The sequence below is a fragment of the Natrix helvetica genome (genome assembly GCF_964273705.1).
Source record: "Natrix helvetica genome assembly, chromosome: 14".
Lineage (NCBI taxonomy): Eukaryota > Metazoa > Chordata > Lepidosauria > Squamata > Natricidae > Natrix > Natrix helvetica.
In genome coordinates, this window is record NC_138564.1 from 5,202,616 (window position 1) to 5,225,234 (window position 22,619).

At 44.0% G+C, this 22,619-nt stretch overlaps 1 protein-coding gene across 2 annotated transcripts; it reads left to right on the forward strand.

Annotated features, from left to right (window-relative positions):
• The first annotated feature begins 516 nt into the window (after positions 1 to 516).
• On the forward strand, positions 517 to 22,031 carry PIWIL1 (piwi like RNA-mediated gene silencing 1). 2 transcript variants are annotated; one of them, XM_081966887.1, is made up of 21 exons: positions 517 to 603; positions 3,661 to 3,745; positions 3,971 to 4,094; positions 4,817 to 4,942; positions 6,347 to 6,561; positions 6,986 to 7,107; positions 8,408 to 8,488; positions 8,912 to 9,109; positions 10,021 to 10,132; positions 10,698 to 10,824; positions 11,196 to 11,313; positions 11,476 to 11,590; positions 12,186 to 12,373; positions 13,509 to 13,581; positions 14,955 to 15,155; positions 16,306 to 16,409; positions 17,173 to 17,243; positions 17,438 to 17,591; positions 19,367 to 19,492; positions 20,513 to 20,660; positions 21,507 to 22,031. In XM_081966887.1, exons 2-21 carry the CDS (start codon positions 3,668 to 3,670, stop codon positions 21,621 to 21,623), a joined length of 2,598 nt encoding a protein of 865 aa, XP_081823013.1. In that variant the 5' UTR covers positions 517 to 603; positions 3,661 to 3,667; the 3' UTR covers positions 21,624 to 22,031. The 2 variants fall into 2 exon arrangements, with proteins under 2 accessions (XP_081823013.1, XP_081823012.1); XM_081966886.1 differs by having other exon boundaries at positions 548 to 699.
• Positions 22,032 to 22,619: the final 588 nt, after the last annotated feature.

Here is a 22,619-nt window from a genome sequence, read left to right on the forward strand (position 1 = left end):
AAACTCACTTAAAAAAGGTCTCACTTAGCAAGAAAAAACATTTGGGCTCAATTGTAGGGGTACGTCGAGGTTAAACCTGCAATTAACCTAATACAAGCCAACATCCTGAGGTACTTGCCAAACAACATTTTTGTTCAAAAAAAACCTACAATATTCCTTCACTGTAATCCAACGCAGCTTCATCCTCGCATCCCAAAGTTATTTTTTTAAAAAAGCACATTTGCAAGCCAAAAGGTTTCTTACCTGCTCAGGTGGGGGGTTGGACTAGATGACCTACAAGATCCCTTCCAACTCTTGTTAATCTGTTACTTTAAAGAAGCCTTCGGGAGTTTTCGGGCTTATTCGGAAGCTTCCGAATCTCAGAAGCTTCGGCCGTTTTCGGCTCCGTCCGGATAAAAAAAAAAAAAGGAGGCGGAGGAGGCAGCGCGCGAGGCTCCGCTCCACCAATGGGAGTCCAGCGCACCCTTGGAAGCAACGGCCACGAGCGGCCATCGTGCCGTCTCCCTCCGAGAGCGGGTGGGGAGAGAAAATAGTTCCCGGCTCCTTCCGCTTTAAATAAGCAAGACGTGTCACGTGATGCAGTGCGCGGAGGGATCGTTTCGCGTGAGCGGGCTACTTTCACCGTTGGAGGGAAAAGGCAGCGCCGTTTGAAAATTGTTATTCATTCTTTTTTTTTTTAATTATTCGAAGCTTTCTTTGGTTAGTGCTTGTTTTAATTTAATTTTTGGTTGTCGTTTTATTAAAAGCCTGCTACGGTATTGCTCTGGTTATCCCTTGGCTGCTTCCTCTTTTTCTAATTCCCAATTTTTAACTTATTTTATTCATAATAGTAAATTTTACTAATTTGTGCCCTGAATTGCTCTTGTTAATGGAGTTAATAGAGAATTATATTTTTATAATGTGTTTCTCTTATAATATATAATAATAATAATAATAATAATAATAATAATAATAATAATAATAATAATGAAAAGGTTGCGAGACAGTTATATAACATATATATATAGATAGGAATAGAAATTAATAATTCATATAATCAAAAGAATAATAATGAAAATAATGCATATAATGAAAAGGTTAGACGACTATATAATTAATATAATTTTATATTATAATGAAATTATATATAATGAAAATTCAAATGATAGTGGAAATAATTCATATAATAACAAAAAGGTTGATAGATGGTATATATATATTTGTTTTTTGAGGTTATATATGTGTGTTGTATTTGTACTGATAAATAAATAAAGGGAGACTTTAGGCATACCAGGGGTTGTAACACAAATACATATGTATGTATGCATGCATGCATGCATGCATGCATATGTATATACACACACACATATATGTGTGTGTCTGTGTCTGTGTTGTATTTGTGCTGATAAATAAAGGGAGATTTGGGCATACCAGGGGTTGTAACACAAATATATATATATGTATATATGCATATGTGTATGTATGTATTGTATGTATGTATGTATTGTAAATAAGATTGTTACGAAAAATATGGAAAAGTGTATTTACACATGGAATAAATGTAAATTTGTGTTTCGTACTTTGTCTTTTAAATGTTAGAAAATTCAATAAATACTATTTTTTAAAATAGAAAATAATAATTCATATAATACTGCAAAGGTTGCTGGACTGTTTCCCATAAAATAGCTTCAATTAGTCTGAACCTTTTTTAAAAAAAAGAAGCAAAAATGATGTTTTTGCAACGTGTGTACAAAATGGAGGGGAGGAGAGAGAAAAAAGGAAAATACTTGCAAATGAATAATAATCTAGTGTTTTCAAGACTACGTTTCTGTTTTTGTTAAAAATAGTCTCATAAACAGAAAAACGTGGGGGGAAACCCTACTAGTCAATGTGCAAAGAGTTTACAACTCTCCTAAAATATACAATTAATTCCAAACTTACTAACACCTGTTCTCATTGGGGAGGTTAACATTGTTCATTATTTAACAATTGAGTTAATGGGTCATTAATGTGGGAGTTAATAGCTTAATTCTGGTGTTTTTAAAACTGCTATTTTTTAACTAATAGCCTTATTTAAAACAATAATAAAGGAGCAAATTGTTTATAATGTTCCTAAAATCTAAAATTCATTAGTACATTATTTAATTTAATGGGTCACTAACAACTGAGTTAATATGTTAATTATCCTAGTGTTTTCAAGACTGCGTTTTTATCAGTCTTTTTCATGTCATTAATGAGTGGTTTCAATGAATCAAACTAGGTTCATTCAGGGTAATCTTAAATTGAGTATATATCTTTGTTAAAAAGAGATGAGAAAAGTGAGGAAACCCCCCCCCCCAACACAAAAATTATGAATTATTGGGAGGAATTCTGCAAGCCACTATTGGTAGTTGTTTCCACTTACTAATAGTTGTTGTTCTTGTTGGGGAATTTAACATTGTTAATTATTTTGTGTACATTTTTGAAAACAGATTTTGTTTACCTAGACAGTGCAGTGAAGAATTTGTTTATTTAAAGTGTCTTTGTAAGGATAGGTCCTACTGAGATAATAACACTTAACCAAGGGACATACCATTAGACAAATGAATATTGTTTAAAAACTAGATTAGCTTTCCTGGTTGTTTGGGGATGAGGGGAGTTGTAGTCCAAAAGGGAAGAATGTTATTTGGAGTGTTCGGGTATTTTGCTTTTGTGTGTCTCTGTGATCCACATTGCTGTATCTGGAATGCAAAACTCCATAGTGCCATTCAACTGGGACTGTTCCATATTTATTTGCTACCCTTTATGGGTTCTGGATTGATATCTCCAAATTGGCTCACGTCAAATCAAACATTTGATACTAGCTTAAATATATGCTGTAGATCAGGGGTGTCCAAACTTGGGAACTTTAAGACTTGTGGACTTCAACTCCCAGAATTCTGGGAGTTGAAGTCCACAAGTCTTAAAATTCCCAAGTTTGGACACCCCTGCTGTAGATGAAATCCAGTTTGAACAGTCCCACCTAGAGGTTTGCAGCTTCAAAAATCCACCTTGGAATTTTAGCTTGCACGAAATCTACTTTGGATCTTGTTGGGTCAATTCTGAAATCCTGTGAATTAGCTGGGGAACCTTAAGGCAGGATGTGCCTCAAATCCTTGCTTATACGCTACTTCTGTGCTAAGAGTGACATCTTTGAGGTCATCTTAGCATTTTCTAAACATAGCTCAGTGGCTAAGAAGCTGAGCTTGTTGATCAGAATGGTCGGCAGTTCGAATCCCTAGCACCGTGTAATGGAGTGAATTCCCATTACTTGTTCCAGCTTCTGCCAACGTAGCAGTTCGAAAGCACGTAAAAAATGCAAGTAGAAAAATAGGAAGCACCTTTGGTGGGAAGGGAACAGCATTCCATGGGCCTTCGGTGTTTAGTCATGCCGACCACATGACCACGGAGATGTCTTTGGACAGTGCTGGCTCTCTGGCTTTGAAACAGATGAGCACCGCCCCCTAGAGTCAGGAATGACTAGCACATACATGCGATGGGAACCTTTACTTAAACGTGGGGAAGGTTGCCCTGATGTATTCATTAATCTCATTTCAGGAAAAGATGTACTGGAAATGGGTTCAGTTTAAAGCAGGCTGTGTTTTTTTTACCCCTGTAAATGTGTAAAAGAATAAAAACATGTTTGTCTGTCGTTGCATTCAGTGAGACAATGACTGGGAGAGCAAGAGCAAGGTCCCGGGCGAGGGGCCGAGCCCGTGGTCAAGAAGCAACCGTGGGACCAACTCCTGTAAGTTTTAAAAATGAGGACATTTTAAAAACCTTTTAAAAAAGGATGGGGCTACTAGTGCTCACCTGATCACCGATATCCAGGAAGGCCCATTTAGCCGATTCAGTGAACTGATGAGAATTATAATTCTGGTTTTCCAGGGTCTCTTTGGTCCGTGATGTTTACCATAATGTTTGTCTTTTGATAATGAGCAGCCCCCTTTTAAATCACCGTTGCCTTCTCTAGGTTACTGCGCCTGGATACCCCCAAATGACTCCCCAGCTGCCTCCAGCGCGGCAAGCTGAAGCAGGAAATGGATCTCAGGTTGGGCATGGCCAACAAAAAGGACCCCCGGTTTTGAAATCGGAAGGTAGGGATTGGTGGTTCAACGGCAGGTTATCCTCTCCACGTTCCTGGAGTCGAACCAAAGTTGAATTTGCATTGCTGAAATAGAAATAAGATGGGAGTGCAGCTGTTTCTTTGGTCTGCTGCCTTTTATGTTTGTTGAATTCCTAGGGCGCTGTATATATTCATCCTGGAGTCTTAGCCATCATGCACTGCCTGGTTTGGTAATGAAACAGGAAAACAGCCTCTTCCTTCCCCCCCCTCTGCAAACCCCCCCCTCCCTTCTAGCACTGATGATGTTATCAAGTTGGGCAATGAAACATCTGCAAATAAACCCACCAAGCACAGTTCAGCCCTGAGCTACAAATATTCTTTTCTATCAATCTTAGTACACTTTAAAAAAATAAACCCTGATCTGGCAGGAGTCCCGTACCTCTCCTTTCAACGATAGTAATCTTATAAACAATTTGTTGATCTCTTTATTAATGCCTCCCTTTAAGAAGCAGCTTTAGGAGCTGACTCAACTAACCATGAAATTGATATGGTGCTTCCTCTCTGGGTTGCTAAGAGGCAAGTCTTGTGATCCAGTGGATCAGGGTTTCTTACTTCTATGTCATCCCCAGTGGGTCACTTTAGATCTTTAGCAACAGCTTACTAACTTGTCCAATAAGAGTTCAGGAGGCAGGTTAGTCCAGAATTAACCACAAATGCAGATTATGACTGATATTTTTTTTTTCTCCTCTACAGAATGTAAGATTTCAGCAGGCTTTCAGGAAATGAGTTTGGGAGAACGAGGTGGACGCCGCAGAGACTACCATGACCTTGGTGTGAACACCCGTCACTTAATGGAACATGTCAGAGAATCCAAAACAGGTACTGTAGGAGTTCTTAGGGGAAGAAACCTGTGTTTCTCTCGAGTGCCTTTTCTGTCACCCTGGAGGCATTTTATTTGGGGAGAAACACCCTTCCAGTTAGAGCAACATCCAACAATCTGTTAATGAATCTCCATGAAGACCCGTAGACGTCCTGCCCTTGGCAGTTGATAGCGCTCTTACTGTTGATGGATTGAACATATGCCAGTCAGTGGCAGAGCTGTTAAAAATGCTTGCTTAATAAATGCTTGTTAAAGAATGGTGAATGGGATTGGGTCTGTGTAGTGGCATGTGAGAAGGACTAGGAATGAGATGATAGCAGTCTTCCAATATCTAAGGGGCTGCCCCATAGAAGAGTGGGAGGCTCAACTTATTTTCCAGAGCACCTGAAGGCAAAACAAAAAGTAAGGGATGGAAACTGATCAAGGAGAGAAGCAACCTGGAATTAAGGAGAAACTTCCTAACAGGGAGGACAATTAGCCAGTGGAACAGAAGTTGCCTTCAGAAGTTGTGGGAGCTCCATCACTGGAGGCTTTCAAGAAGAGAACGGACAGCTATTTGTCTGAAATTGTAGGGGGTGTCCTGCTTGAGCAGGGCTGTGATGACCCAGGGTGTGGCATATAAGCAACACAACCAGAGAACAGGTCTAACTTCCCTTTATTGCTCCAACTGTGCCCTTAAACGTTCCCCACCTTCACTACAAGTCCTGGAGCAAAATTCTCGCACCTTCAGAAGCCTCTGGCTGCAAGAAATCCAGTAAGCCAGGTTAATCAAATAGCAACCAGGGCCAGCAGACCCAATAAGCCAGGTTAGCCCAAACATTAACCAGGGCCAGCAGTCCAATAAGCCAGGTTAGCCAAACAGAAACCAGAGCAAGAAATTCAGTGAAACAGGCAAACTGGCAAGCCCCACAAGGCAAAGTACAGCAATCTCCAGTTTTTGGCAAGTGCACACGAGGCTCCACAGATTTGTCGCTGGTTCCCGACAAATGCCCCTCCCACCGGCACCTCCTTACATCCTAGTCCCCAGGTGTGCCTTGTGAAAGGGGACGGGGCACTCTCCTCCCTCATAGCTGGCTCAGTCTGCGTTGTTCTCTCCGTGCTCTAGGATCAGGAGGGGATGGTCCTTGCTCCTCTCCTGAGCGCTGTCTCTCCTCCTCTTTCCTTTCTGCAAGCCTTTCTAATCCTGAGAAGCCTTGCCCGGACTGACTCTGCCCTTCCCCAGTCTCCTCCAAGGCCAACGGAGCCGGCCCCTTGATCTCTTAACAGCTCTTGTTCCAGCTCATCTTCAGGCTCCAACGGAGGCATGACAAGGGTTGGACTAGGAGACCTCCAAGGTCCCTTCCAACTCTTAATTCTATTCTGCTCTGATAATAAACGGCTGACAGATGAATACCTTTCCACAGGTGTGTCAGGGAATGTAATCCGATTAAGCACCAACCACTTCCGGCTGACGTCTCGCCCGCAATGGGCTTTGTACCAGTACCACATTGATTACAACCCACAGATGGAAGCCCGCCGTCTTCGGGCAGCCTTGCTATTCCAACATGAGAACTTGATTGGCAAGACGCATGCTTTCGATGGGTCCATTTTGTTCTTACCGAAGAAGTTGGAAAACAAGGTACTTGCGATATTCTTCTGTCCTAGTCTGAATAGTTGAGATACAACCTTGGTTAGAATCATGAAAATTGAGTCTTTGCGCTTGAGCAATAGCAATAGACTTAGATACCGCTTCACAATGCTTTACAGCCCTTGCGAAGAGGTTTACAGGGTGCTCATTTTACCGACCTCGGAAAGATGGAAGGCCGAGTCAACCTTGAGCCCGTCAGGGTCGAACTGCTGGCAGTTGGCAGAGTCAACCTGCAATGCTACATTTTAGCTACCGTACTTCTGGTGGCATTGAGGATGGGCATTGCAGATGGCATGAGAAGCATTTAGAAATTACGAAGTCGTCTTGTCCATTTCTTGATTCTAGTCAGTTTCCTTAAGGCTTCCGGAGGTTAAAATTATCCCATCCTAAAAATAACCATTGGTGATTCTCTTAGGTTACGGAGGTGTTAAGCCAGACACGGCAGGGAGAGGTGGTGAAGATTACCATCACTTTAACCAACGAGCTTCCATCAACTTCGCCAACATGCCTACAGTTCTACAACATCATTTTTAGAAGGTTAGCCTTTGCTGCATAAGCTTTTTATTTTGGGGGGAGAGCTGGGATTACTAGGATCTGTGGCTAAGAGAGCCAGGACATTTTTCTTTTTCTTTTAAAGGACTGCATGAGAAGTCAGTCACATTTCTTCTAGACAATTTGTAGAAATTGTCTTTCTCCTGTGCGCTGCTTGGAGAATCCAAGCATGGGTTAACTTTGTCCATTAGCCTAGAGACTGAGTTAGGAAATTGTTGACCACGCGACTGGAAGAGTTCAGTTTTTTAACTCAGTCCAGCCTGAAGAGACATATATTTTCTCTAGGACAATAGACAATCATTTAACTCAAACTAATAATAAAATTTCGCTTTCACCTTTTGTTTCTTTATCATTGCAATTAATTCATCTGTTTTTTTTCTTGATTTCTGCAATTGATTGTGTTGCTTTGAGTGGGTGGCTTGCCGTTCCGACGGACAGCCGCTCCTTAGAAGGTCCGGTGCCGGATTGCCCTCTGGGCTTCAGGCGATGTGAAGAAGTTGGCTGCAGCGTAAATCCGCAACTGAGCCGGCTACAGCTTTAAAAGCCGAGGCTTTTCTTCCGGGGATGAATGGAGCCGCGTTGCGGTCCGCCTTTCTGCCGCAGTTGGGGGTTGGTTCGCCACCCCCGCGCTTTGGCTTAGGCGTGCTCGACTTAATGGAGGAGCGTTGCTCGGAGATTAATTACGTGCGAATTGAGCCGCTGCTGCCATTCCGAAGGTTTCCCTAGCTTCGGCGGGCAGCCTTTTTAACTGAAAAATTTGAAATCCGCGCCTTCTTCCTCAGTGGAAGTTAACGGCTTGTCGTTTACGCGCCGGAAGCAGCGGTGAAGACATAGCGGCAGCCAATCAGGCGCTTTTTGGAGGTTGTTTCGCCGTCACTCTACCATTGCGCACCAGGTCAGCAACAGAGCGGCCGTGTGTTTTTGCTCCGGCAGCACTTGGGCCTCTGTTTGCTAATGACTCCCTCAAGCCTACTCTACTGCTGCTCTCATTCAGCATCCTGGTTAATTGGAGGGACTTTGTGATGGGCATGGAGTTTGTTGATCAATCACCTGGAACAGGTCACTTAGCTCAAATGTGAGCATGATTTCTCACCCAGGCAGGTGAATTATTGCCTCTCATTGTTCAGGAAGTCAGAAATTGTAATTACGACGATTTCTTAAGAAAAGCCTTGTGGGAGAAGAGAAGAAAATAAAACCATCATCCAGTGACCAAAATCAGACCTTTTTTTTTTCCTGCTAAGATCCCTGTGTATAACCTTACTTTTCCGTTTCTGCTCTTTTTCAGATTGTTGAAAATAATGAATTTACAGCAGATTGGACGAAACTACTACAATCCAAGTGACCCAATCAACATTCCTAAGCACAGGTAACAAAACTGGAAATGCCTTTATGGCCACAACTGGGTTCAAAATCAATCCATTGTTTCTTTTGGAAGTTTCTAGATAACATTCTGCCTCTCCTAGCAAAGATTAGCATTTATTTCTGCCTTAGATGTTTATTCTGGTGCCTGCAGCATTTTCATATTTAAAGGTCTGGGATTGCAAACCCAAGAAGATGATTTTGCTGAGTGTGACTTGAAATAATCAATTTTAAGGGGATCAGCCTGACCCGTGGACCTAGGTTTGAAACCGCCCACATAAAGCGGGTTTCTGTATTGGAGTTGCAGATGGTTGCCTTTGCAGAACTTGTTTGCGATAGGAGACTCGGTTTAAAAGAGAGCAGGCGGATGTCGAGAGTCAACTTACTGTAAAAAAATTTATGTTTTTTTTTTTTTTTTTTGTCTTGACAGGCTGATGATTTGGCCTGGCTTCACCACTTCCATTCTGCAGTACGAGACCAGCATCATGCTTTGCACAGATGTGAGCCACAAAGTTCTCCGAAGCGAGACCGTCCTGGATTTTATGTACACCTTGTACGATCAAGTCGGAGAACAGCGGTTCCGAGAACTTTGCACAAAGGAACTCATTGGTGTGATTGTCCTTACCCGGTAAACTCAACTCGTTTTGATTTAAATGGTGGAGTTCAAAATCTTTTGCTTTCCCAGTTAGTCCCTGATTTACGACCACAATTGGGGGTGGGGTGGGGGAATCAACAGTTCCACTGCTATGCAAGGTGGTCATTAGGTTTCAGGCAGCCACTGCAGTTGTTAAGCGAATCACACAGTCTTTAAGAAAGCCCAGCTTCCCCCATTGACTGTTCTGGCCGGCCAGGAGAGCTGGTAGCAGATTCGAACAGTGAGGAGGTTGGGGAGGAAGATGGGCCAGTCCTGGAGTCTGGGGAAGGCTCTGAGGAGGGCTCTGTGTCGGAGGCAGAGAGGGGGCCAGGGCCGTCTGACAGTTATCAGCTGCCTTCGGAGTCAGACATCAGTGAGGCAGAAGAACAGCTGGAGCCTGTTCCCAGTGTGTGCATGCGCAGAGCTGCCAGACGAAGGGAACAGCTAAAGAACAGGGGTCGACGTGGGAGTAAGGCCACAGGTGGACAATGAATGCCCCCTCCCAGAGGAAATAAAAGAGGAGCAAAAGGGGAGTGGAGTTTGCAGGAGACCATTAGTTCACTTCATTGGTTCATGACTCTCTGAGGCTCCTTGCCAAGTTTTGCAGATATCGGCCTGGCAGCTCTCCAAGCCAGATAAGGTCTGTGACCGTAAATCCTCCCTCGAAAGGCTAGATGTGAATGAGCAGAATTCACAGTCAATTAATAAAAGGGGTTTTTGTAGGGACCAGGAGTTGGCTTCAGGCTCTTGGGAAGCCTCGGTCAAAACAGTTACAAGGCTCCTCAGAAGCTGGTTGAGAAGATCACAAATGATGGTCCCCCATCCCTGGGAAGCAGAGTCGTCAAGAAATTAAGATTAAGATTTAAGGTGATTTAAATTAAGGAAACCTTCCCACCTTTGCCCAGGTATAACAACAAAACGTACCGGGTAGACGATATTGATTGGGAATCAAGTCCTAAAAATTCCTTCAAGAAAGCAGACGGAAGCGAGATCAGCTTTGTGGACTACTACAAAATGGTACGGAGTGGCTGAGGTTTTGGGAGGGGGATGAAAAGGACCTTGGTTGGTTGGTGGGGGGTTGTCTCCCCCACCCCTCAAGTCAGCAAGATCCATAATGTAATGCTAAGGCTAGATTTTGATCAGTAAAAGTCATTGATCAGCACATTGTAATTCGAAACCGCCTCTGGCGAATTTGATACGTTCAATGGCTGTGCAAGCGTCTCTGTTCGATTACCCATTGCCTGTATAATTCTTGAAATTCAATTGCAAGGATAAGCCTCCCGCCACAAAAAAGTCCTTTTAAAACTAGTTGCTCTTCCCTTCTCCCCCCAAAATAATAATAATAATTTTCAAATGTGACCCAATGGCAAAGGGATCCTAGAAAGGAAAAGAGGGGACCCTGATCAATTATGATTATGGGCGAAACGCAGCCTCGACTTTCCCAAAGCAGTTTTTCTTTCCAATTTACAAACATTGCTTTCCCATCTCACGAAGCTGCTTCTGCCTACGTAGTTTTCAAGACTTGCCTCTTTCCTTATTCTGGGTGTCTGGATTCGAACAATGTGTCTGCTTTTCCAAACAGCAATACACCCAAGATATCACCGATTTGAATCAACCTGTTTTGATTAGCCAGCCAAAGAGGACGAGAGGCCCTTCCGGTGCCTTGGCGGGACCAGTGATACTCATCCCCGAACTCTGCTATCTCACAGGTCTGATCGTTCAAAAATAGCCTTTCTTCTCCCAAGAGTGGGCGTTTAATCAATGGAATGGCATAAAGTGGGCAGGGGGTTGGACTAGAGGACCTCTTAAGGCCCCTTCCAGCCCTGTAATTCTATGATTCGCCTTCTGATTTGGAAAGGAGGCAGTTTCTTTTTACCTATGAGAATGACCTAGCGAAAATGATCCTCATAACCTCCGGCTACCGGTGCCTCGACAATTGTAAGAAGGGAGCAGTTTTAGCTTTTAGATTAATTCGTTTTGGGGGATAATAAGTGAGTTGGGTCCAAGTGCTGGTCTTTCCTGATTTTATTTCACCCCCCATTCACACACACCCCGGCATTGTCCTTTTTCCTCTTTGTAGGCCTGACTAATAAGATGCGAAGCGATTTTAACGTCATGAAAGATCTGTCTGTTCACACAAGGCTTGCGCCAGAACAAAGAATGCGTGAAGTTGGACGGCTTATCAATTACATTAATAAGTAGGTTGCTGGAATCTTCCCACCTTTCCTACCACCACCACCCTCCCCCAAAAAAGGTGGACAACCTTTAAGATTTGTGGACTTCAATTCTGAGAGTTGAATTCCACAGGCTGCCCACATTGGACACACCCTTGTTCACCAGCTCTGTTTTTATTTTTGCAGAGATGACAACGTTCAGAAAGAGCTACACGATTGGGGGCTAAGCTTTGAATCTAAGCTGCTTTCCTTTTCGGGGCGAGTGGTCCAATCCGAAAAGATTCGCCAGGGAGGGAAGGCGGTAGGTAACTTTTCCTTCCTCAAGTGGGTCAAAATCACCCCCATCCCAAGGGAGAGGAAGAGAAGGGGAGAGGGTAGGTAGGGGAAGAGGAAGAGTAGGAGGAGTGGAGAGGGAAGGGAAGAAGGAAGGGAAAGAAGAGGGAAGGAGAGGAGGATGGAAGGGAGAGGAAGAGAAGGAGAGAGGATAGGAAGAGTAGGAGTAGGAGAAAGGGAAGGGAAGAAGGAAGGGAAAGGAGAGGAGGAAGGAGGAAAGTAGAGAAGGGAGGGAGAAAAGAAAGGGAAAATAAGGTGGTGTTACAACAGGAGGAAGGGATGGTAAAGCAACCCACACCGTTATAAGTATATTATAACCTATAAAATGGAATAATAAATGTATAAGAATGATAAATGCAAAGAAGAAAAGTAATTATATGAATGTATACTTAAAATGGTATGTAAGAGAATAAAAAAAGAAAAATTTTCTGGGGGGGAAAAAAATCACCTCCATCCCCGAGGAAAAAAATACGGGCGGGTTAAATCTGACATTAAAGAAAAAGAAGAGAAAAGAGAGACTTGTCCGATTCGTTAGGTGCTGAACTCCGAATGCTTCCTTTCAGTTTGACTACAACCCGCACCTTGCAGACTGGTCCAGGGAGACGAGGGGTGCCCCCCTCACCAGCGTAAAACCCCTGGACAACTGGCTGCTGATCTACACCCGCCGGAATTATGACGCCGCTAATATTCTGGTCCAAAATCTTTTCAAAGTCACACCCGCAATGGGCATAAGAATGAACAAGGCCGTCATGTAAGTACCCTCAAGTCGTGGGCTATTTTCCAGAAGCGGAGGGGGCAGGGCTTCCGAATTTTGCCAATTTAAACCGCGACTCACCGTATTTTTCGGACTATAAGACCCAGAGGCAAGTAAGTAAAATAGGTTTTTGTCCTCCCTGGCCCCCTATTTCACCAAAACGGGGGCATTTTTCCATTCCTCCAGCCCTGCTGAAGCCTGCAGAGTGTTTCTGAGGGGTGGGGGAAGGCAAAAACACCCCCGTTTTTTACCCATTTTTCACAAAAATGGGATGTGTGGGTGGGGCTTTGGGAGGCCAAAAATAGCTGCATTCGGTGTATAAGATGCACCAACATTTCCACACTCTTTTAGGGGGGGAAGGTGCGTCTTATACTCCAAAAATATGGTAGTTCTCGGAAAGGAATACAGTGTTTTGAAGGTGAGGTTTGTAACATTGTCTAGAACAGCCATGTAAGCAGATAAAGTGAGTGAGTGAGTGAGAGAGAGAGAGAGAGAGAGAGAGAGAGAGAGAGAGAAGGGTAGGTAGGTAGGTGGATGGATGGATGGCATAGGCACACACACACACACACACACACACACACACACGGTCCTCAACCTACAACCATTCCTTTAATGGCCATTTGAAATTACAGTTGTACTCAAAAAACATCTTCCAACCAGTCCTTGCACTTACAACAGTTGCAGCATCCCTGCAATCACGATCAAAATTCAGGTGCTTGGCAGCTGGCAAGTACTTACGTCTACAGTGTCCCAGGGTCACCTGGGTACCATTTGAAACCTTTGCAGCCAAGGGAGAGGGGGGAGCTGGATTCATTTAGTGACCACAGCAATGGTCCCTAAACCACGATAACGTCGTAAAACCGGGCATGTCTCCTCACTTAAATGACCTCATCACTGAATGACAAGATGTTCTAGTCCCAATTGAGGTCAAAAGATGAGGATTTACCTATCTGGCATCAGTTGGCACCAAGGACAGTATTTCTACCAGTGTTTCTCAACCTGGACAACTTTTAAGGTTTGTGGACTTCAGCTCCCAGAATTCCCCCGCCAGCCCTCACCTCTTCACCTTATCCAGGTTGAGAAATATCCGTTTATGCAGTTAGTGGTAAAAGGAGATGGTCTTTCCTTGTAGGGTTGAAGTCGACGACAGAACAGAGTCCTACCTGAGAACCTTGAAGCAGAAGATCACCTCCGATACTCAGATGGTATGTGACCAGTGTGATCCCATGGACTGGAATGGCAACTTGGTTTGTCTGATCCCTGATTAAATCCAGGATGCAGGGAACCAAGAGGCTTCAACCTTCAGGGCAAGGGGTTAAAGAGCTTTGACTGGAGCTTTGCCTCTAGGAATAATCGGGGAAGCAACCCTGCCAGATCCCATTTTTTTCTGATCGGTCGATCTCTCAAGATCAGAATTAAATACGATCTGTAAGTTTCAAAGAGGGCACATGTGAAGGTGATTGGGAAATGGAGTAGGGGGCAAGTCCTCTCGAAGGCTTATAAACAGGAAACCCACAGAAACCAGGAACTTCGTTCTTTACTTAAATGCTAATGGGCTAACATTCTCTAACTGGACCATCTCCATGGCCTTTGGGTGTCCTTGGAAGGATGGAAATATAGGACTGCAGGGGTTATTGAGAGCACCCCAGATTTACTTGCCTTTAACGTCCCCGTGTAAAAGGCGAAAGGCCATGCTGGCTTCTCCAGGGTAACTCTGCTAAAGTAACCCACGATGCAATTCCCAATACGCTATATCAGCAGTCAGCAACTGGGGGTCTATGGACCAGTGCTGGTCCGCGAGAAAATTTCGGTGGTCGACAGAAAAATTATTTGCATTTTTTATATTGCACTCAATCAGGGGTCCTCAAACTACGCCCCCTGGGATGGATACGTGCAACGAACGCTTGTGTTGCTGCAGAGAGTCTCCCCCTTTGGGGACTTTTTGTGCAGGTTTGGGGGGGGCAGTAATTCCGACTTGGGGTCTGCTTCAGCCTCCTGGTGGGGGGCTTTGGGCAAAGGCTGGAGGGAAGAGCCGCTGGTGGTGAAGAGCCACAGGGCCTCGTTCCAGTGGGACTGCATCATGGCCTGGAACTGGCTGACCATCTCAGCCCGCTGAGCCTCCAGGGGCTGGTACCTGGCCTTGCACTCCCGCAGGTCTTCCCTCTGCTTGGAAAGCCTATGCTCCTAGTCCTCAGTGAGGTGCTTCTGCTGAGCCTCCTTCTCGGTCAGATCCAATTTGAACTGAGCTCTTTTGCCAACTCTTTCTCATGGTGGCTGCTTAGCTCCAGCAACCGCTTCCTGTTGGGGCCCTAAGGCGCCTGGGTGGGGAGGGGAGAGGCCAGCGAGAGGTGCCCTCCAGGTGAGTGACATCAAGTTGGCCACACCCAGTCACATGACCACCTAGCCACATTCACCCAGCCGATCATTGGGCAGATGATATTCGTGGTCTGCAGGATTTAAAATTATGAATTTAGTGGTCCCTGAGGTCCGAACGGTTGGGGACCCCTGCACTGTAGAACAGGGCCTCTTGAGGTTCTAAAGCCTGGGTGGATGCCCTGACTGTCTGTCCTTCTTCAAGGTGGTCTGTCTCCTGTCCAGTAACCGTAAAGACAAATACGATGCAATCAAGAAATACTTGTGTACTGATTGTCCCACGCCCAGCCAGTGTGTCCTGGCCCGCACCTTGAGCAAGCCCCAAACTGTCATGGCAATAGCCACCAAAATCGCCTTACAGATGAACTGTAAAATGGGGGGAGAACTCTGGAGTGTTGAAATCCCAGTAAGTAGCTTTCTTTTTCTTTCTTTCTTTCTTTCTGTCCTTCCAGGAGTGTTTAGCTTAGCAGCCCTGTAAAAAAACTCACATGAGAGTTAAAACATAGCTTAGTTTGTTTGGGGGAAGTCTTGGTGTTTTGCCCCAGTTCACTGACAATCTGTGCTTGATTTATGGATCAATTAATACCCCGCCTTTATTTTTGCAAGTAACACAAGGTGGTGAGTATTGTTTGTTTGGATTTATATGCCGCCCTTCTCCAAAAGGACTCAGGGCGGCGTACAACATTAAAAAACACACATCCCAAAAGTTAAAAAAAAAATTAAATCCATATCCCAAAAAACAAACCGAATTTAAAAGACACTACATTTAAAATAAGTTAAAATTAACAGGCCAGGCCGGCTTGCTGGAAAAGCCAACTTTTTAGGGCGTGTCGGAAGGACCGGAGGTCGGGGATTATGCGAAGCTCCGGGGCCAGCTCATTCCAGAGGGAAGGTGCTCCCACAGAGAAGGCTCTCCCCCTGGGGGTCGCCAGCCGACACTGTCTGGCCGACGGCACCCTGAGGAAGCCAACTATGGAATAAAATGTACAAGTGGCTAGAAAACAGAAGCCAGGACAGAAAATAGAGAATACAAATATATGGATATAAATAATGAATACTATTATAAGTGTTAATACTATATTTGTTAAATCATAGGACAAGGTTAAATGAGAGGAAGGCAATGCAGAAGGGAGAATTATAAAAGCTAAGAAGGAAAGCCGATAGAGAAAGCTGTAAAATTACTGTATATTGTTATGTATGTTCTGTGTTTTGTTTTGTCTTATTATGTTGTGTTTTTTTTGCTGTGTCTTCCCTGTTGTTTTTAAAGACCAAAACATTTAATACAAATTATTTTTCACAAGGTGGTGAATAGACTTCTATTTTCCCCACCACAACAATGCTGTGAGGTGGGGGGGGGGGGATTGAGAGGGGGTGGTGGCCAAAAGTCACCCAGCTGGCTTTCGTAGCTACGGTGAGACTGGAACTCCCAGACTCCTGGTGATCAGCCCAAAGTCACCCAGCTGGCATTCATGCCCAAGATGGGACTTTCTAGCCTGGTGCCTTAACCACTAGGCCAAACTGGCTCTCTTAACGACAATAATCCTCCAATATTCCAGATGAAACAACTCATGATCGTGGGAATTGACTGTTACCATGACATTTCGGCTGGACGGCGATCAGTGGCGGCGTTTGTTGCGAGTTTGAATCATGGAATGACCCGGTAGGATTGTTCAGACATTTTCAAGATCTACAAATCTTTTAGGGAAACACAGATGTGTTTCACCCAAGTGGCTATGTTGCCATTCAGGGATTGTTTTGCTCTTTCAGGCAGTCTTCCAAGTTACCACTTATCATCATTTAACGACCATTCGGAGTTAAAACGGCCTCAGACAGGGCACTTGGCAACGTACAAAGCACTTCCGGCTATTGCAAACTGTCCTCCTTCCTGCCCTGCTATCACATGGCCCTATTTGGGGCACTGGTTCACATTTATGACCAGTTGCAGCATCCTGTGGTCACGTGACTGAATCACGACAGTTTTTGCTGATTTCAGGGGAACAACAGGAGGGTCTGTGACAATTCGCTGTGGGACAATATCAGGAAAATGGTGGAATAGAGAAAGAATGCAAAAGGAGGGACAGAATGAAACATGAATGACAAAGTTAAAACATTTTTTTTTTAAATTAAATAATTAAATTGAATTGTCAAATTGTCCCAGGGCGATTTGGCTGCGACGAGTTGCCCCATTCCGTTCCAGGGAGACTATGGCATATCGGGTCTTATGTTTAGATGATCCTGACTTAACAACCACATTATTTGCTCAATCACCACTGCAAAATCAAGTCCAGTCGCATAAGTGCTTCACCTTACAGCCAAAATTCAGGTCCCGATTTTGGCTGTAAGTCGGGGACTTCCTGTATTGTTATTGGCAGCAGGGCAGGAAGTCTCGGGGGGATCTGAGCCTTTTTGCCTTCTCTTGGCAGTTGGTATTCACGCTGTGTGCTTCAGGATCGTGGCCAAGAAATTGTGGATGGACTCAAAGTGTGCCTACAAGGTAAAACAGCCGTGACAAAGGGTCAACGCTTGAGAGTTTTACTAAAAAAAAAAAAAAGCAAACGACATTTGAACCGTGATAATCTGAAAAGAAAGTCACTTCTTTGATGACTTGGGGAGGGTTAAGGCTGAGCTCTTCCTTTGGGTAGGGGATCCAGTTTAATTCTCCTAAATTGCTGCCCCATCTTTCCTTAGCGGCACTGAGGACATGGTACTCCTACAATGAACACATGCCTACTCGTATCATCGTTTATCGCGACGGTGTTGGTGACGGTCAGTTAAAAACCTTGGTGAGCTATGAAATCCCACAATTTTTGGAGTGCTTGAAAACAGTTGGGGCTGACTACCGGTAAGTTAGAGGCCTGTGGAAAGTTGCCTGGGAGAAAAAGGGCTTCGGTTGGGTAGGCCACCATGCCCCCAAAGGGGCAGTTCGCTTCGACCCCGTAAGGCGCTTTGTAAACTTGTATGGCTGTAATTCCTTGAAGCAAAAGGATTTCTAGAATAAAGGCGATTTGGGTGCAGGGCAGGTATATAAGGCAGCGCATCGCATCTAACAAAATGAAATTCAAGGGTGAAAAAAGGAAGGCTCTACATTTAGGCAAGAAAAATGAAATGCACAGGTACAGTATAGGTGGTAGCTTGCTCAATAGTAGTAACTGTGAGAGGGATCTTGGAGTCCTAGTGGACAACCATTTAAATAGGAGCCAGCCGTGTGCAGCAGCTGCCAAAAAAGCCAACACAGTTCTAGGCTGCATCAACAGAGAGATAGAATCAAGTTCACGTGAAGTGTTAATACCACTTTATAAGGCCTTGGTAAGGCCACACTTGGAATACTGCATTCAGTTCTGGTCGCCACGATGTAAAAAAGATGTTGAGACTCTAGAAAGAGTGCAGAGAAGAGCAACAAAGAGGATGAGGGGACTGGAGGCTAAAACAGAGGAAGAACGGTTGCAGGAACTGGGTATGTTTAGCTTAAGAGAAAGAAGGACTAGGGGAGACATGATAGCATTGTTCCAATATCTCAGGGGTTGCCACAAAGAAGAGGGAGTCAAGCTATTCTCCAAGGCACCTGAGGGTAGAACAAGAAGCAATGGGTGGAAACTAATCAAGGAGAGAAGCAACTTAGAACTGAGGAGAAATATCCTGACAGTGAGAACAATTAATCAGTGGAACAGAAGTTGCCTCCGGAAGTTGTGAATGCCCCAACACTGGAAGTCTTTAAGAAGATGTTAGATAGCCATTTGTCTGAAACGGTATAGGGTTTCCTGCCTACGCAGGGGGTTGGACTAGAAGACCTCCAAGGTCCCTTCCAACTCTGCTGTTGTATAATTGTATTGTATCGCAGGTTCTGTGAATGAAGCAGCCGTCTCAAGTCTTACTTTATTCAATTTACTGAGTTGCTCAACTAGAAATGACTGGGCAACATTAAGGACAGCCAAACACTAGTGGGACGCGGTGGCTCAGTGGCTAAGACGCTGAGCTTGTCAATCAGAAAGGTCGGCAGTTTAGTGGTTCGAATCCCTAGCGCCGTGTAACAGAGTGAGCTCCCGTTACTTGTCCCAGCTTCTGCCAGCCTAGCCGTTTGAAAGCACATAAAAAATGCAAGTAGAAAAATAGGGACCACCTTTGGTGGGAAGGGAGCAGCGTTCCATTCACCTTTGGCATTTAATCATGCCGGCCACATGACCACGGAGGCATCTTTGGACAGCGCTGTCTCTTGGGCTTTGAAACGGAGGTGAGCACTGCCCCCTAGGGTCGGGAACGACTAGAACAGATGTGCAAGGGGAACCTTTACCTTTAAGGACAGCCAAAGAAGTAGCAATAATAATTTAAAAAAAATACTAAAGAGATCACACTTTAAAAAATAATCTGCATATAAATCCTTGGCTACAAAAGTTGCTGACACCAATTCAGTGTATTTGTGATTCTGTATATCACTTTTGGCTTGCTTGCAAGGGCAATTTTACGCACAGGTTGCCTTTGAACAGGTGCCCATTTTAATTTTCCGAGAACAGCAGGGGATGATTGGTTAAAAGGAGGGAAGTTGCCTTTAATTTCTCTCTGTCTCTTGAGAAATGTTGAGCCCTTTAAGCAAACTAACCCACCCTATGCAATCTTCTCAAGCCCCAAACTCACAGTGATCGTGGTGAAGAAGCGTGTCAATAGCAGATTCTTTGCCGAAATTGAAGGAAAACTACAGAATCCACCACCTGGCACAGTTATTGACTTAGAAGTTACTAGACCAGAATGGTAAGGGGAAAGGGGAAAATATACAGGTTCTTAAAAATAGGAAGTTGGGAGATTTCTATTCTTGTGGTTTTTTCCCAATATCTAAGAGGCTACCACAAAAAAGAGGGGGGGGGGGTTCAAGCTCTTCTCCAAAGCACCAGAAGGCAGAACAAGAAACAATGGATGAAAAAACTAATGAAGGAGAAAAGCAACTTAGAACCTAAGGAGAAATTCCCTATCAGTGAGAACAATTAACCAGTGGACCCTCCAGAGGTTGTAGTTGCCCCATCTGGAGGTTTCTAAGAAGAAACTGGACAGCCATTTGTCTGAAATGGGTGTAGGGTCTCCTGTTTCAGCAGAGGGTTGGACTAGAAGATCACCAAGGCCCCTCCCAACTCTTATTCGTTGAGGAAAGAAGGGCTCTTAATTGCCTATCTTCCATTCTTCAAACCTGACTAGAAGTCTTATTTCAAAACAATCTTGATTCTTTCTCCTCGTACTTATACCAAAGAGCATCAAGATAGGGCAGCCTTGAGTTTCTTTCTCCTTCCTTCCGGGGTTAGGTTGATGTTTTCCCAACAGTTGTTGAATATCTTCTTCGAGCCTTCACAGTACTCCTCTACGCCAGATTTCAGTGAAAGCTAAGATTTCTGGTGTGAGATGAGAGCAAGAAAAGAAGAAGAAAGTAGGGTGGGGTTTGGGTTTGTTTGTTTGTTTGTTTGTTTGTTTCATAGTTCCTTGTGAGTTCCAGGACGCAAAAAGAAACAGGGTCTGCTCCTTAGAGAAGTTAAGCCCAGTGATGGTCAAGAAACGTTAGCCACCAGGCGACAAATGTTGACACATGCAACCTGAACAATTTAAAATAATAGGAAGTCTTTTACCTTAAAATCTACCCAAGGACTTCCCATTACCCATTGAAGGGACCTGTTCCGAGCACAGTAGGCTGATCCCGAGACCATCACTGGATGGGATCTGTGATTTCCAAGAAGATGGAAGTTCTTGAACATATCTCAAGACAGCTTTGATCTGGTTCTCCCCTAGGTACGATTTCTTCATTGTGAGTCAGTCGGTGAAAAGCGGCACAGTTGCACCCACCCATTACAACGTCATCTATGACAGCAGTGCCCTGAAGCCTGACTACATGCAGAGGCTCACATATAAGCTGTGTCATATGTACTACAATTGGCCGGTAAGTAGTAACTTGTCCTAAGTAACCTTCCATGATTACTTAGACTGACACCAATTGAGCTGTAGGCTTCTTACTAGCCTCAACGTTCAAGGGAAGAAACTTCCTATATCTTATTCCAGTCCTATCTTGTTGCCCAAAAGCTGAATATTGAACCTGGGTAAGGAATGGGTTTTATCTACCTGTATTAATAGGAAAGGAGAGAAAAAATGAATGCAGTAGTGGTTTTAGCCTCAGAAAATTCCCTAAATGTCTTCAAGTTGGACTGAGTCAATAAAGTCATATGAAAATATAACAGGACCAACAACCAAGCGGTTGCATTTGGATATTGTTACGCTCTGCAGCTCAGGACTGTACATACCAACACTTCCCGCGTTGTTGTAGCTGAGTTACGCCTCCCATCAAGTTCAAAAGGAGTTTTTGATGATCCCTAACCCATCTGCAGATTTTTTAAAAAAATTTATTACCTGGAGCCTCACATCAATTTTTCTGGGTTTGAATGAGATGAACCACAGGGATACCTCTTTGGGAAATCTTAAGTTTTATCCTAATCCCCCACACCGGTGGGGATATATATATCTCCATTTAGTGTATCTAGATTGTATCTTCTTGCTGGATCTGTTCCTGTCGAATTTCTATTCCGTTTTTTTTCCCTGCTTAAAAAGTCCAAGGAGGTGAAATTCCATTCATTCCTAAAGTCCATAGGCCTTTTCAACCACTCTTGAAAGGGTATCCTAAAAATTCCTTCCTGATCCAAAGGCTTCAAGGGTTGAGTATTTGTTGCGTCCCAGAATATGGCTGTTACCTTAACACTGATGCCGATGGGCTGTTTTCTTCCTTTCTCCGCAGGGAGTCATCCGGGTGCCAGCTCCCTGCCAGTATGCCCATAAACTGGCTTTCCTCGTAGGGCAAAGTATCCACAGAGAGCCAAATTTAACCCTGTCGGAAAAACTTTATTATCTGTGAGACTAACAAGAGGAGACGGTATAATGGAACGGAAAGAGATTTTGGACCAGAGAGAGTTCTTTTGTTAGGAAACCCCCTCCCCTCCCCAACAAAGTGCCTTAAAACTCAATTGAGTAGAGATTTGGTACTGTTGTATTACACACATCAGTGATAGCTATGCCAAGGTTATATTATTATTATTATTATTATTATTATTATTATTATTATTATTATTATTATTATTATTATTATTATTATTATTATTATTATTATTATTATTATCCATCATCATCATCATTTGAGCCTGTAAGTTAAGTTTTTCATCCAGATCAATTTTTACTGGAGCATGTTACAGTTTTGTTGCCAAAATAGTGGTTTCATCAGCAGAGGCTGGGTGTTAAGAATAAAGTTCATTTAACGTCAATAAAACTTGTGTGTTGGAATCAGTTTTTCACAAAGTGTAGTATCATGTAAGGTGTTTTGCTCAAGGAATAAGGAGATGGTGACTTAGACAAGCTGCTGCTCACCTTTGCTGGGACTTTTGACTGTGGAAAGAAGAGTTGTAAAATGGGGTAAGATTCATTCAACAAATTTATCACTTAATGTTGTGGCCAACCAGCGGATCTGGTGAGAGACTCGGACAGCGAGGAAGTTGGGGAGGAACATGGGCCAGTCCTGGAGTCAGGGGAAGGCTCTGAGGAGGGCTCTGTGTAGGAGGCAGAGATGGAGCCATGGCTGTCTGACAGTTATTGGCTACCTTCGGAGTCAGACATCAGTGGGGCAGAAGAACAGCTGGAGCCTGTTCCCAGTGTGCACATGCACAGATTTGCCAGACAAAGGGAACAGCTAAAGAAGGCACAATGGACAGTGAATGGCCCCTCCCATAGGGAATAAAGAGGAGACAATTAGTTCAATGCATTAGGGTGAAGTTCTGTTCCTGACTTCTGGCCAAGGAATTGCTGCTACAGCGTGGAGTTTGGAAGAGATCGGCCTGGCAGCTCTCCAAGCCCGATAAAG

Excerpts from the sequence above, each read along its gene's own strand:
- PIWIL1 (XM_081966887.1), top strand. The coding sequence starts at position 3,668 with ATGACTGGGAGAGCAAGAGCAAGGTCCCGGGCGAGGGGCCGAGCCCGT. Across the intron at positions 6,562-6,985 it reads CGAAGAAGTTGGAAAACAAG|GTTACGGAGGTGTTAAGCCA; the intron begins GTACTTGCGATA and ends TGATTCTCTTAG. Across the intron at positions 7,108-8,407 it reads TACAACATCATTTTTAGAAG|ATTGTTGAAAATAATGAATT; the intron begins GTTAGCCTTTGC and ends GCTCTTTTTCAG.